The 14,158-nt window shown below is 37.5% G+C and overlaps 3 protein-coding genes across 3 annotated transcripts; 1 reads left to right on the forward strand and 2 right to left on the reverse strand.

The window, feature by feature from the left end:
* Nucleotides 1–165: 165 nt before the first annotated feature.
* Nucleotides 166–3,483, reverse strand: LOC111802347 (cytochrome P450 87A3-like). Its single transcript, XM_023686678.1, has 9 exons — nucleotides 3,270–3,483; nucleotides 2,185–2,512; nucleotides 1,836–1,988; nucleotides 1,482–1,730; nucleotides 1,258–1,347; nucleotides 978–1,056; nucleotides 669–775; nucleotides 456–583; nucleotides 166–367 (listed from the first exon to the last, which is right to left on the reverse strand). The coding sequence occupies exons 1-9, from the start codon at nucleotides 3,467–3,469 to the stop codon at nucleotides 277–279; spliced, it is 1,425 nt and encodes a 474-aa protein (XP_023542446.1). The 5' UTR covers nucleotides 3,470–3,483; the 3' UTR covers nucleotides 166–276.
* Nucleotides 3,484–7,516: 4,033 nt separating this feature from the next.
* Nucleotides 7,517–8,596, reverse strand: LOC111802346 (zerumbone synthase-like). The gene is made up of 3 exons (XM_023686677.1): nucleotides 8,514–8,596; nucleotides 8,058–8,438; nucleotides 7,517–7,990 (listed from the first exon to the last, which is right to left on the reverse strand). The coding sequence occupies exons 1-3, from the start codon at nucleotides 8,549–8,551 to the stop codon at nucleotides 7,561–7,563; spliced, it is 849 nt and encodes a 282-aa protein (XP_023542445.1). The 5' UTR covers nucleotides 8,552–8,596; the 3' UTR covers nucleotides 7,517–7,560.
* A 1,286-nt stretch (nucleotides 8,597–9,882) lies between these two features.
* Nucleotides 9,883–13,994, forward strand: LOC111802178 (protein DETOXIFICATION 35-like). Its single transcript, XM_023686444.1, has 7 exons — nucleotides 9,883–10,156; nucleotides 11,086–11,711; nucleotides 11,796–11,852; nucleotides 11,924–12,162; nucleotides 13,422–13,540; nucleotides 13,633–13,719; nucleotides 13,791–13,994. The coding sequence occupies exons 1-7, from the start codon at nucleotides 9,899–9,901 to the stop codon at nucleotides 13,863–13,865; spliced, it is 1,461 nt and encodes a 486-aa protein (XP_023542212.1). The 5' UTR covers nucleotides 9,883–9,898; the 3' UTR covers nucleotides 13,866–13,994.
* The last annotated feature ends 164 nt before the right edge of the window (nucleotides 13,995–14,158 follow it).

Raw genomic sequence — 14,158 nt, forward strand, 5'->3', positions numbered from 1 at the left:
ATTGATCTAGAACGTCTTAATCAGTTAAATTATAGTTTCTTTTTTCATTCAACAATTGTATAGACAAGTGATTAACCCTCGTCTTACCACCTTCTCCAATGAGCTATGTTCAAATTGGTTCTGTACGGTAGTTTAGCTGATCTTAATTATTTTAATACAAGAAAATTGACAAAAAAAAGACGTAGCTTTATTGAAACGTGGACGATAAACGTAGTACAACTAGCAATACGACGATAAACGATGGCATTTTTTGTTTAAGCCTTCCATTATATTCAATCATTCCTTGGGAGTGAACTTGACATGTAGCCCATCTTCAAAGCTCAATATATGAGCTCTTGCAACCTTTCCTCCCTTAAGCTTGGTCCATCTATCAAAATTAATATTAAAAATTAGATTAGTGTGATTAATTAATCTCTCTTATGCACTAATCAAAGCTTAATTTATAAACTATGTACCTATACTTAGTGAAGAGGATATGGAGGAATGTGCACAAGTAGACTTTAGAGTACTCAGCACCAGCACAATGCCTTAAACCTCCCCCAAATGGCATGAAGTTCTTTTGAATCGTAATCGAGTCCAACTCCTACAATGTAACCCGAACTCGAGATTATTAACTGTTAGATGTATGAAAGAAACCATCTTTTGAGTTGTCGTCGTTGTCGGTATACCTTCCAACGCCATGGGTTGAAGGTATGGGGATCCTTGTAAACAGCTGGGTCCCTGTGACGAGAAGCCGTAACGAGCATTACTGTCCATCCTTCCGGGATTGTGTATCCTGCATTCATCCAACGTGAATCAGTGAAACTATTAATATTGATATAATATGAAGAGATGTCCACTGGAGAAGGATGGGACGGGAAAGTCTTTTCTATCCCTGTCCCTGTCGCTTATTTCAATCCCCATTTCGTAAAATTCCTCATTTTTTTTCGTGGGATTCGGGTAATAACATAAACAAGAACAATAACGAGAAGATTTACCGTTTATTTGAAGTTCTTTGGTTGTTTTCCTCAACAAGGCCGGTGTTACACTCCCTAACCTAAGTGTTTCAAAGATGACCTAAACACCAAAAGAAATAAACAATTATAAGAAGAAATGAACACAAAACTTTACAGCTATCAAATATTGTCCTTTTTGGGCTTCCCCTCAAGGCTTTAAAACGTGTCGGCTAGGGAAAGGTTTCCACACCCTTATAAGGGATATTTCGTTCTCCTCTCCAACCAATGTGTAATATCAGAGTATAAGAGAATCGAATCATACATGAAGAGTGAAAGTCATGGATTTGTATTCTTCCCAAGTAATTGGCCCATCTGGGTCAGCTCTAGCGTTTCTAATGGCTTCATGCTCGGCCTTTATCACAACAAACAAAAATATCGTTAGAAAAACGCTTTAATCCGACGTTTACAACGTGATTATTCCATTTAAACGAAAACCCACATTGTGTCAGTCTTAACAAATAATTTTAGCGTCGTTTCGATTCTTACTTCTAACTCTTTGACAACGTCGGGATGATCGGCGAGGTAGTTGAGAACCAAAGTAAGAGTGGTGGAGATTGACTCAAAGCTAGCAAAGCTTATAGAAAACAATAATTGGATGATGAAATCATCTGAAATGAACTGTTGTGATCCCTTATCTTTAATGGCTTGCCCCAAGAAATCCTCATCACTTCCTCCTCCTGAAGCCAATCTGCCCTCTAGAATTTCTCTTAGCTTCTTTTGGATTTCCTTCATGTCCTAAAAGTTATCGAAACGTTAACTCGTTAGCTTAAGGTTTACTACGAAGAACGATGAACGACGAACGAAGAACGAAGAACGGATATTTGATTAGGTAATGATCACCTTCATGCATTTGTTGTAGGTGGTGCCAGGAACATTAATAGGCAAGGTGAGAAAGCCTCCAAGGAGTCCTGTGAACTTCTTTGTGAGACCCCCAGTTAGTAATTTACTTGAATCTTCACTCACCATCTTAACCATTGAAGTTCGGAAAACCATCTACAAAATAAGTCGAAGAACGGTTATTGTCCATTTTGAGAATAAGCTTTCGTGGTTTTGATTTGGGCTTCCCCCAAAAGGTCTCGTACCAATGGAGATAGTATTCTTTGATTATAAACTCATCATCATTCCCTAAATTAGTCGATATGTAGCATCAAGGGAGAATAGTGACTGAAGCTAGGTAGGTACGACGTACCACGGCGGCGGAGTCCTTGACTTCGACGGAGGGTTGGGTGGCCCAATAACGAAGGGTTTCCTTAGCGGATTCTTCGATCCGAGGTAGGAAACGCTCGCGGAGCGACTCGGCACCGAAGTGGTTGAGAGTGATGCTTCTAATGTACTTGTGGATGAAGCCAAGAGCTTTGAGCCATTCAGTGTCAAGTCCGAAGAATTTGGAGAGTGTGTCCAAATACCACATTTCTACAGCTCTTCCTTCTTGAAGCATTATGTAATTGTTGAACTCTGCGTCAGTTGAAACCACCACCGGCCTTCCCGCCAAACATGTCTTGAAGATTGGTCCATATCTTCAAAAAAAAAACTCATAAAATTTTCGATTTTTAATTTTCAAATTTATCGAACGTTCGTCTAACCCGAGTCTAGATCTTTATAGGAACCCGTCTCAAATCAGGTGGAGAATGGAGGAGGGAACGAAAAGTATACTCTCCGTCTCCGTCTCCATCTCCAATCCCGACTATATAAAACTTTTATGTATATATATATAGATACATACATACATACATATAATCGAGATTATATTCTCCGTCGTGGTCCCCACCTAAATCCTAGCTCTTGCCTCGAGTTTTTCTATCTGGGTTTTCCTTCAAGGTTTTAAAATGCATATACTTAGAGGAGGTTTCCACATTCGAGATATTGTTCTTTTTGGGCTTTCCCGACACTTGGGGTATTATTCTTTTTTGGCTTTTCCTCCCGGACTTCCCCTCAAGATTTTAAAACGTGTCTGCTAGAGAGAATTTTTCACACATTTCTATGCTTCCCCGCTAAGAAAATTTTAAAACGTGTCTACGAGGGAGGTTTTCACACCTTTACGGGCTTCCTCTCAAAGTTTTAAAACGCTTCTGCTAGATAGAGGTTTTTATACCTTTCTAGGGCATGTTTTTTCCCTCAGAAAAATTCCTATAAATTCATTCCGATCCCAAAAAAATAAATGAAGAATTTCATATATATATATTAGATAAGAACGAGAAAGAGTTTCTTATCCCGACCCATAAACATCTATATTTATTATATTTATAATTATCGTAACACGAAAACAAAAAATACCTTTTAACTTTCTTCTTGATGAAAGGGTGAACATCAAGAGAGTCACTGGGTCGAGCCAACTGAAGCGTCTCTCCGACGAGGGGCAACCCCATGGTGCCCGGCGGCAGAACGCCGTTGAATTTAGAATCCTTCCATTTGTTGATCCAATGGATGTAATAAGCAACTGCCAACGTCGCCAACCCGACCACGATCGCCCACATTATATCTTCTTTCTAATTTTCCGACGACCCTGATCGACCGCGCCGAACCCAAAGGAGATCAGATGTTCTGCAGCTGAGTAAGGAAGGAGAAAGGGTGACAGTTTATATAGATGGTGTTGAAGATGTTAAAAAAAAACAATGTATATAATAAAATATTATTTTATTTATTTATAACTTATAAACGCGTAAAAACCTCTTTTTATCGGATGTGTTTTAGAACTGTGAGATCGACGGTTATAAATGACGGATTAAAGCGGACAATATCTATTGACAGGCAGGTTTAGGTTATTATAGAACTCGTGAGCTCGACTCGACTAAATTGAATTAATTGAATTTTTCGAGTAATTAATTAATTAATTTTTCATAAAAATAAATGGTGTGGCGTAATAAAACGTGATTCACGATGGTAGATGTTGGGCATGCAGCCAACGTTGTAATATTATTTTAATGAGAAATATGGTAATATTTTATTACCAAATGTATGCGTTGGTGACTAAAATTATTCTTCTTTGGTATTATTTTTAATATTCTTTTTGTTTATTATTATTATTTTTGGGTTATTATCGGAGTACACGAGTTGGGTTCCGGAGTCTTTTGAACTAGCTCAAAAGCTCGGGTTGGTTGGGTTTGTGACACGATAACCTGAATAGAATTCAAAATCCATGTCGAGTTGTTTTTTTAGGTTAATAACTAAAATTTTATAAATTTCAAATATCAAATATTTACAAGTTACCGTGCATTACCAATGTCCGTTGTAAACAAAAAATATTCTTAATTTTTATAATAATTTTAAGAATAGGGTGGGGTTGAATTGGGTTGTAAGTCTATTTTTTGGATGGTTAAGTTGACCCGACCACAAAAATGTCAACTCGTGAATCAACCTAAAATTTTCAATTTTTTAACCTTTATAGTTTGGATTGGGTAGTTCGAGTTGGCCAGATTCTCAATTCAGGTGAACATTTCTAGCAAAACGACTTATAAAATAAAGAAACTTTAATACATATCAATTTAAATAATGTTGTACGAGAAATCCTGATGAAATTCGGGTTGTAGCTTAAGTTAACACGCAAAGGACATAAAGGGAATTTCAGAAAAAGATTTGGAAAATCACAAGGAGCGTGAGGTTGAAGATGATAGGCTCATGAGACGCACACGCATGTGGCTGCGAGTGAGGTGCGACTGGCTAAGTGTTTAGGCATGTGGGACAAGGCCTATGGGTGCATGAGGGCACACGTGACCTAGGACCAAACTCTGATTCGTCCCGTTCGACTTCTTTTGACCTGTTCTGTTAAGATTAGTAGGAGAAATTGTGATAAACTACCCGATTGAGAGTAAATTATGAGAAGGAAGGAGTTAGTGATCCAAGTAAGTAGCGTATTAGAGCTCTTAAACGAGCTTTTAACTTGTTTAATATACGTAAAGCACGTTAATTATGTGATCAGAAGCTTTATATAATAAATGAGTGTGAATGACATGTTTTAATTTATATATCTATGAAGCATGCATAAGATTGTTAAGATGCTACAAATTCATAATGGAAATATAAGTCGTATGACTCTAAAGGTTGAAAATGTTCGATTTCTGACGAACACGTTGTATGCTAAGTTAGTAACAATAAGTATTCATACCCGTCAAATTGTATGTTATGACAGGCCGCTAGAAAGTTTAGTAAACGACCGTATTTGACTGAGAACGAGTCTTATATGCGTGTTCGAAAATTGTGATAAGCATAAATATAGCTAACAGTTTAAACCTATTAGCTAGAATACCTTCTAACGAGCAAAACGTTAATAATATCTTTAAACTTTGAAATTTTTCTCAAAAATATTTTTAAATTTTTAAAAAAAAAATTAATAATATCTTAAACTTTAGAAAAAAAAATTAATACCCTTATCTTTATTTTATACGATGAAAATGATTAATATTTTATTTCAAAAATACTTTTAAATTTTTTAATTTTAAAAAACGTAGTATTAAAATTAAAAAAAAAAATTAAAAAAACTTCAAAAGTACTTTTTAATTTTTTTTTTTTATTTCAAAAATACATTTATTGTTATCACATTTTAAAATACTTATAAATTTTAAAAAATAATATTAAAAAGTTTGAAAATAAATTATAACGACCGATAGAAATAGTAAAAAAAATTATTTATAAAATAAGAATGTTAATTCTATTTTTAAAATTTTATGAATATATTTTTAACAAGACGGATTAGTATTAATAAAAAAAAAAGTTTAAAATTTAAGTATATTAATAAAATAAAAATTAAAGTTTTAAAAGTATTTTAAAAGCAATATTAAAAATTGGATATTTTATTAAATAAAATATTAAGGCAATTGTTAAAGAGTATTATTGAAATTTTAAGAATATTTTTATTAATTTATTAATTTATTAATTTATTTGTCGTTTTGCAGATTATAACGTGATTCACGTGTTTCAAGACTACACGACAAATGTTAAATACCCTGAAGAGATGGATCTAACGGTCGTGATTTTTCTAATTTCAGGAGAATAAATAAATAAAACATACCGATTTGGAAATAATAATGGCTTTTAAATTTTAAATCTCATTTGGTAATTACAAAATTTTAAAATATATATTTTCGTTATTAAATTTTTACTTACACAAAAATTAACAAAATTCTTGTCGTCACGTGCTTTTTTCTCTCTCTCGTCCTCCAAATTATAATCTATATTAAAAAAAAAACGTCTTTCTTTACGAGTGTACACGAATAGGGTTGAAGAAATATTTTGAACTAACTCGAAATTCAAGTTAGTTGGATGGATGACTCGAACAGACAGAATAGAGTTCAAAATTCAAGTTGATAGGTTGGATTGGATTGTCGAGTTATTTTTTAAAATTATTTATAAAAGAAACAGTATAATTTAATTATTAAGTAGGATCAAAATATTTTAATTATTAATAAAACTTAAATCTCACACATATTTTTAGTTTATAATATAATAACATTATCCATACCATCAACGTGATTCACGACAATTAAAATACAAATAAAATAATAATTTTAAGAATAAAATTATTCTCGTACCGACAAAACCAACCAGAAAATTAAAAAAAAAATAATTGTGAATATTTAAACAAAACGACAATAATATAAATTGAAAATAAAATAAAAATAAAACTTGTCCCCATGTCGGGATTCACGTGGAAGGCCTTCCGTTAGACCATATAGTAAAATTAAAACATTTACAAATTATTATTTTCATGTTATAATTAATCATATTTAATTATATACTAATATTTAATGTATGGTTTACTTAATAAATTAAATTATGTTTTTTATATTAAATAAATAATAATAAGAGATGACTTAGAAATGGTATTAATAAATGTTTTTAATTGAATTTCCTAAAATGCACTTTCTTAATATTAAAAAAATACCTAATAATATTTGATAATATTAATATTTTGGCTAATTTTCATTTTTAATTGTGTAATTCAATCTATAAAATATAATTTTAACGGTATGGGAAACTCAATTCCGACGATTTTCCTGTGGTGAATCGCTGTTCTAATCTCGAAAAAATAACTGAAGAATTTTACGGGATGAGAATTGAAATAGGGGCAGGGAGGGGGACTGACTTCCCGCCCCCGTCCCGTGGACATCTCTAAACGTAGTTTATACGAACCGAGGTATCAATCATATACTATAAACTTTAATGAATATATGAAAAATCGTTCAAATTATCACGAGATGTTAGAAAAGAATCCAGTTTCATTTATTTTTTCACAGTGTTTTTTTTTTTAAATTAATTATTGTCTTAAAATAAGAAATTACAATTCTTAAAATGTGTGGGAACAGTGGAGGGTTATCATTTTGAGACTATATAAAGTGACTAGGTTATTTTTGTAAACCAGACTTAAGAAATGCAGTAAAAAGAGCATTTGTGTTTTCTTTTAGTCCCGGTAGCATTTTTTTTTTTTTTAAGTTACATTTTTAGAATCATTCAAGTTTGACATGATCGATCTTGAGTAATTCGAATCTCAAACAAATATTATCTAATCAAACTCTTAACATAATTCAAACAGAAAATCATAAATTTATTGAATCTCTTAAACGAGGATTAATCACGATGATTGTGCATAAGCTTTAACACTTAATTCAAAACTCGGGTTAGTAAGACTAAACCCACCGTCAATCACCATATTTAGTCCGCTAACATATTTCGACTCGTCACTAGCTAAGTATAGAGCTGCTTTAGCTATATCTTCAACATCCATCATTGCTCCTTTCAAGTTTCCCGACATGTAAATTAGGGTTTCCATTGCCTTCTTCTGCTCGACGTCCATCGACGGTAGCAACATTGGCGTCACTGCCGCGAACGGCGACATTGCATTCACTCTGATCCCATGAGGCCCGAGTTCCACCGCGAGTGTCTTCATCAATCCCACAATGGCATGTTTTGATGCGGAATATGCCGGTGTGTTTCCACTACAAATCACCGACGCCATGCTCGACGTGAACAGGATACACCCTGACTTTGCAGGAACCATGACCCTAGTGTCGATAAAAATAAATGATTAAATTTATCATAACTCATTAACTTATGTGATAAGTTTAGTACCTAGCAGCGTGTTTGGCTCCCATGAAAGTACCGAACACATTGACATCGAAGACTTTCTTGAAGTCATTCATGTCGGTGTTCATCGTCGTGGCAGTAACATCGCCACGGATGCCAGCATTGTTGAACATGATGTCGAGCTTTCCGTACTTATCAACAGCAAAGTCGACAGCGTTCGAGATGTCGGATTCATTAGTGACATCACAATGGAAATAGGAAACGTCGTGGTCAGTGGCATCATCGAGCTCCTTGCAGAGGGCAGCGGCGAGGTCGTCTTGAACGTCAGCGATCACCACTTTGGCTCCATTCTTCACGAAAAGCCTCACCGTCGACGCGCCGATCCCGCTCGCTCCGCCGGTGATCAGAGCGACTTTTCCGGCCAATCTGCAACAAAAAACAGAGATGATTCCATTAGAGATGAGTTGATATTAGCTTAATTTTAATGGGAATTTTGTGTACCTTTTGGAGATGGTTGCAGAAACGCCATTGGAGCTCATTTTGTGTACCTTTTGGAGATGGTTTCTGCAGGCTTATATTTGCCTCTTTTTATAGATGACATCAGTTCCAAATTTCGTTTAATTATGGATAATTTTATTATTATTTAATTAATTATATACATATTATTTAAAACGCGTCTATTAGACAAAGGTTTCCACACCTTACAAAGAATGTTTAGTTTCTCTTTCCAACTGATGTGGGATCTCACAATCCACCGCCCCTTGGGGGCCCAACGTCCTCATTGGCACACCGCCCGGTATCTGGCTCTGATACCATTTGTAACAGCTTAAGCTCACCGTTAGTAGATATTGTTCTCTTTAGCCTATTAAGTATCGTCGTCAATCTCACAGTTTTAAAATTTCTCTCTCCAACTGATGTGGGATCTCACAATCCATCGCCCCTTGGGGGCCCAACGTCCTCATTGGCACACCGCCCGGTATCTGGCTCTAATACCATCTGAAACAGTTCAAACTCACTGTTAGTATATATTATTATCTTTAGCCTGTTACATATTGTCGTCAGTCTCACGATTTTAAAACGCGTCGGTTAAAGAGAGGTTTCCACACCCTTATAAAGAATGTTTCGTTTCTCCCTCCAACTGATGTGGGATCTCACAATCCACTGCCCCTCGGGGGTCCAACATCCTCATTGACACATCGCTCGGTATCTGGCTCTAATACCATTTGTAACAGCTCAAGCTCACCATTAATAGATATTGTTCTCTTTAGCCCATTACGTATCATTGTCCGTCTTACATTTTTAAAACACGTATGTCACGGAAATGTTTCCACACCCTTATATCAATTGTTTAATTCCTTTTTCCAACCAATGTGGGATGTCACAATCCACCCTCTTGAGAGCCCAATGTCCTCGCTGGCACACCGCCCAGTGTCTGGCTCTGATACCATTTATAACACCCCAAGCCCACCGTTAGCAAATATTATTCGCTTTAGTCCGTTACATATCATCAAACACGTATATTAGAAAAATGTTTTCACATCCTTATAAGAAATGTTTCGTTCCCCAATCCAACCGACGTGGGATCATTCAAAAAGTGTCATTGTTACGTCGTCCTAGATAGCCCTCCCATCTATCTTTCATTTAATATTACATTCAAATTTGTAATAGAATAATGTTTTAATGATAGTTTTGAGAAATGGTCGTGGATCACGTGGTTATACAAATACAATTATGTACCACTTTCGTGGACAAGAGTATGGGCCTAAAATCGTAACTTTCCACTTCAAAAAGTAACCCATTTCACCCGAAATCTATAGTTTATATATTCCTCGGTTATCGGCGTATGGTTTGCTTACAAAAGATATCTGGCCCCTGTTTTGCCGGAGATGGATGCAGCGCCACTTCTCGGCGACGGAAGCGGCGGAGACTATGCTCCGGCGAGGACATTTAAGGAGTTCAAGAAGATCGTGTGGAGTGAGACGGTGAAGACTTGGCTGATCTCCGGTCCGGTGATTTTCCAGATCGTTTGTCAATATGGAACCAACTCTGTCACTAATATTTTTGTGGGTCAGCTCGGGGAGCTTGAGCTCTCTGGAATTTCCATTGCCATCTCTGTTATTGCCACTTTCGCTTTCGGTTTCATGGTATGCACTCTCTCTATCTCTCTGTTATTGCCACTTTTGCTTTCGGTTTCACGGTCTTTCACGAATACATGTCTATTGGTACGAGGCTTTTTGGGGAAACTCAAAGCAAGGTCACGAGAGCTTATGCTCAAAATGGACAATGTCGTATCCTTGTGGAGAGTCTTTATTCCTAACATGATATCAGGGTCGTGCCCTTAACTTAGCTATGTCAATAGAATCCTCAAAGAACAAATGGTGTACTTTGTTCGAAGACTCCAGAGAAGGAGTCGAGCCTCGATTAAGGGGATATCAAAGTCATGCCCTTAACTTAGCCATGTCAATAGAATACTCAATACTTTGTTCGAGGACTCCAGAGAAGAAGTCAAGCCTCGATTAAGGGGAGGCTATTTGAGGGTTCCATAGACTTCAGGGAAGGCTCTGTAGTGTACTTTATTGGAAAGGAGGATTATTGAGAGGGAGTCCATGTTGACTAATTTAGGAATACATATTCATTGGTATGAGGCCTTTTGGGGACTCAAAGTGAATAATATCATAGGGGAGATGATTATTTCTAATATGTTATCAGAGTCATACCCTTAACTTAGCCATGTCAATAGAATCCTCAAATGTCGAACAAAGGGTGTTCTTTGTTCGAGGGCTCCAGAGAAGGAGTCGAGCCTCGATTAAGGGGAGGCCTCAAGGAAGGCTCTGTAGTGTACGAGGGGAGGATTATTAAGAGTGAGTCCCACATTGGCTAATTTAGGAAATGATCATAGGTTTATAAGTAAGGAATACATGTTTATTGGTATGAGGTCTTTTAGGGGCTCAAAGCCACGAAGCCACGAGTGCTTATGCTCAAAGTGGACAATATCATACCATTGTAGAGAGTCGTTATTCCTAACATCTCCCTCTCTATAAAAAGAATAAAAAGTTTCATTATTGTTGAACAGTTTGGAATGGGAAGTGCAACAGAAACACTATGCGGCCAAGCATTTGGGGCAGGACAAATCCACATGCTGGGAGTATATATGCAGAGATCATGGGTGATAATGTTGATATGTGCACTGCTAATCACACCAGTCTATGTGTTTGCTACTCCCATTTTGAAGCTTTTGGGGCAACAAGACGATGTAGCAGAGCTGGCTGGAAGCTTCTCAGTGCTCATACTCCCACAGCTCTTCTCCTTTGTGGTGGCTTTCCCAACCCAAAAGTTCCTGCAAGCACAAAGCAAAGTGTGGGCCTTGGCTTGGATTGGATTTGGTGCCCTTATGGTCCATGTCTTGATGCTGTGGCTCTTCATTTTCCAGCTCGGTTGGGGCACCACCGGCGCTGGCATGGCCTTGAACATCTCTGGTTGGGGCATTGCCATTGCTCAAGTCATTTATGTGTTTGGTTGGTGCAGTGATGCTTGGAGGGGCTTCTCTTGGTTGGCTTTCAAGGATTTGTGGGGCTTTGTTCAGCTCTCATTTTCATCTGCTATCATGTTTTGCTTGGAGATTTGGTACATGAGTAGCATTGTTGTTCTTGCTGGTCACCTTCCAAATGCTGTCATTTCTGTTGATTCGCTATCCATTTGGTATGTATGGTTTAGTTCTTTGATATCATCTATCTGTGGCTGTGTTCTTGGTGATTTGAAGCTTCTTTTGTGGTTTTTTTTCAGTATGAACTTGAATGGATGGGAAAATATCATTTTCATTGGAGTTAATGTTGCTATGAGGTAATGAAATTTTGCAGTTTTTAAGGTTTAGATTCACTTTGTGTTGATGTTTTTGTGCTGTTGGTTTATAGTGTTAGAGTCTCCAATGAGCTTGGAAAGGGACGGCCTCGTGCAGCGATGTACTCCGTTTACGTGACGATAGCGGAGTCTCTCGTTCTTGGCCTCCTCTTTATGGTCTTGATATTCTTTGTCAAGGATCATTTTGCTGTCATCTTCACAAGTAGTGTTGCTGTGCAGAAATATGTTGCTAAATTGGCTTATCTTCTTGGTATAACCATGGTTCTCAATAGTGTCCAACCAGTCATATCAGGTGAACTTACAAATCTCGTGAAATTCTACGTTGGTTGAAAAGGGAAAACGAAGAATTTTTTATAAGCATGTGGAAATTTCTTCCTAATAGACGCGTTTTAAAACGTGATACGTAACAGACCAAGTGGGATTGGCCGGTTACAAATGGTATTAGAGCCAGATACTTGATGGTGTGCTAGCAAGAATGTTGGGCCTCCAAGGGAGGTGGATTGTAAGATCCCACATCAGTTGAAGAGGAGAACGAAGCATTTCTTATAAAAGCGTAGAAATCTCTCCCTAGTAGACACGTTTTAAAAACTTGAGGCTGACGGTAATACATAACGAGCCAAAGCGGACAATCTCTGTTAACAGTAGGCTTGAGCTGTTACAAATGGTATCAGAGCCAAACACTGGGTGGTGTGCCAGCTAGGACGTCAGACCCCCAAGAAGGGTAGATTGTGAGATCCCACATTAGTTAGAGAGGGGAACGAAGCATTTATTATAAGAATGTTGAAACCTCTCCGAATAGACACATTTTAAAACCACGAGGCTAATGGTGATACGTAACGGGCCAAAGCGGAGAATATCTGTTAGCGGTAGGCTTCAGTTGTCACAAATGGTATCAGAGTCAAGCATCGGGCAGTGTTCCAACAAGGACATTGGACCCCCAAGAGGGATGAACTGTGAGATCCCACGTCGGTTGGAGAGGGTAACGAAGCATTTCTTATAAGGGTGTGGAAACCTCTCTCTAGTAAACGCATTTTAAAAACCTTGAGGCTGACGGTGATGCGTAACGGGCCAAAGCGGACAATATCTGTTAATGGTGGGTTTGAACTGTTACAAATGGTATCATAGCCAGGCACTAAGGCGGTGTGTTAGAAGGAACATTGCACCCTCAAGGGGGGTGGATTGTGAGATCCCACGTTAGTTGGAGAGGGAAACGAAACATTTCTTATAAGGGTGTAGAAACCTCTCCCTAATCGACGCGTTTTAAACCCATGAGGCTGACGGTGATACATAACGGCCAAAGCGGCCAATATCTATTAGCGATGAGCTTGGGCTGTTACAAATGGTATCAGTGTCAGGCACCAGGCAGTGTGCCAGCAAGGACGTTGGGCCTCCAAAGGGGGTGAATTATGAGTGAAAACCACTTTCTATTAGACGCGTTTTAAAATCGTGAGACTAACAGTTATACGTAACGGGCCAAAGGGAACAACATCTTTTACCGGTGGCATTCTTTTGAACGACCCTTTGAAATTGTGTGGCTTCCCTTGTTTTCAGGTGTGGCCATAGGAGCAGGATGGCAAGCATTGGTGGCTTACATAAACTTAGCCTGCTATTACATTTTTGGTCTCCCTCTTGGGATTGTCTTAGGTTACGTAGCGAAATTCGGAGTCAAGGTATCTCAAAACTCGTATCGTGTTATCGTGTTATCATGTTATGTTTCGTTGACATCTTTGAACCTCGAACTTCCTCGATTCGTTTCAAATAGGGGCTGTGGGGCGGAATGATCGCCGGGATCGCGATGCAAACGTTGCTGCTGCTACTCGTCCTATACAAAACCAACTGGAACAAAGAAGTAAGCAAAAGCATATGAGTTCATGAGTCAAAGCATATCAATGGCTAACATGTTGAGTATAATGGTTGCAGGTTGAAGAAACTTCTGGAAGGATGCAGAAATGGACCGGACAAGACATCCAAAGAGATAATAGAGCTGAAAGCTAGAAGAGGATCAGCTGTTCATCACTTTCTTTCATTATCTTCTATGTCTTTCCTTCTTAATTTCATTTTGACTTTTGACTTTGAGCTAAGTGTTTGAGAAATTTCATCATTTTGACTTTAATTTGAGAATTAGGTTAACTCGTCCAAATTAGGTTAACTCGTCATTGAGCTATACTGTCTGTTTTAACTTGTTACGTATTGTTGTCAGTCTCACAACGTATCTATTAGGGAGAAGTTTTCATATGCTTATGAGGAATGTTTCAGCGTTCTCTCGAACCGGTGTGGAATCTCCAATC

The sequence above is a fragment of the Cucurbita pepo genome, chromosome LG09 (assembly GCF_002806865.2).
Source record: "Cucurbita pepo subsp. pepo cultivar mu-cu-16 chromosome LG09, ASM280686v2, whole genome shotgun sequence".
Classification (NCBI taxonomy): domain Eukaryota; kingdom Viridiplantae; phylum Streptophyta; class Magnoliopsida; order Cucurbitales; family Cucurbitaceae; genus Cucurbita; species Cucurbita pepo.

What these genes read in the sequence shown, in the direction of transcription:
- LOC111802346 (XM_023686677.1), bottom strand. Translation starts at nt 8,551, where the DNA reads ATGAGCTCCAATGGCGTTTCTGCAACCATCTCCAAAAG. An exon ending in TCTGCAACCATCTCCAAAAG is followed by an intron (nt 8,439 to 8,513) that starts GTACACAAAATT and finishes TTTTTGTTGCAG; the next exon opens with ATTGGCCGGAAAAGTCGCTC. An exon ending in GGAGCCAAACACGCTGCTAG is followed by an intron (nt 7,991 to 8,057) that starts GTACTAAACTTA and finishes TATCGACACTAG; the next exon opens with GGTCATGGTTCCTGCAAAGT.
- LOC111802178 (XM_023686444.1), top strand. Translation starts at nt 9,899, where the DNA reads ATGGATGCAGCGCCACTTCTCGGCGACGGAAGCGGCGGAGACTATGCT. An exon ending in GTTGATTCGCTATCCATTTG is followed by an intron (nt 11,712 to 11,795) that starts GTATGTATGGTT and finishes GTTTTTTTTCAG; the next exon opens with TATGAACTTGAATGGATGGG. An exon ending in TGTCCAACCAGTCATATCAG is followed by an intron (nt 12,163 to 13,421) that starts GTGAACTTACAA and finishes CCTTGTTTTCAG; the next exon opens with GTGTGGCCATAGGAGCAGGA.
- LOC111802347 (XM_023686678.1), bottom strand. Translation starts at nt 3,469, where the DNA reads ATGTGGGCGATCGTGGTCGGGTTGGCGACGTTGGCAGTTGCTTATTAC. An exon ending in CCTACAACAAATGCATGAAG is followed by an intron (nt 1,731 to 1,835) that starts GTGATCATTACC and finishes GATAACTTTTAG; the next exon opens with GACATGAAGGAAATCCAAAA. An exon ending in ACGTTGTCAAAGAGTTAGAA is followed by an intron (nt 1,348 to 1,481) that starts GTAAGAATCGAA and finishes GTTGTGATAAAG; the next exon opens with GCCGAGCATGAAGCCATTAG.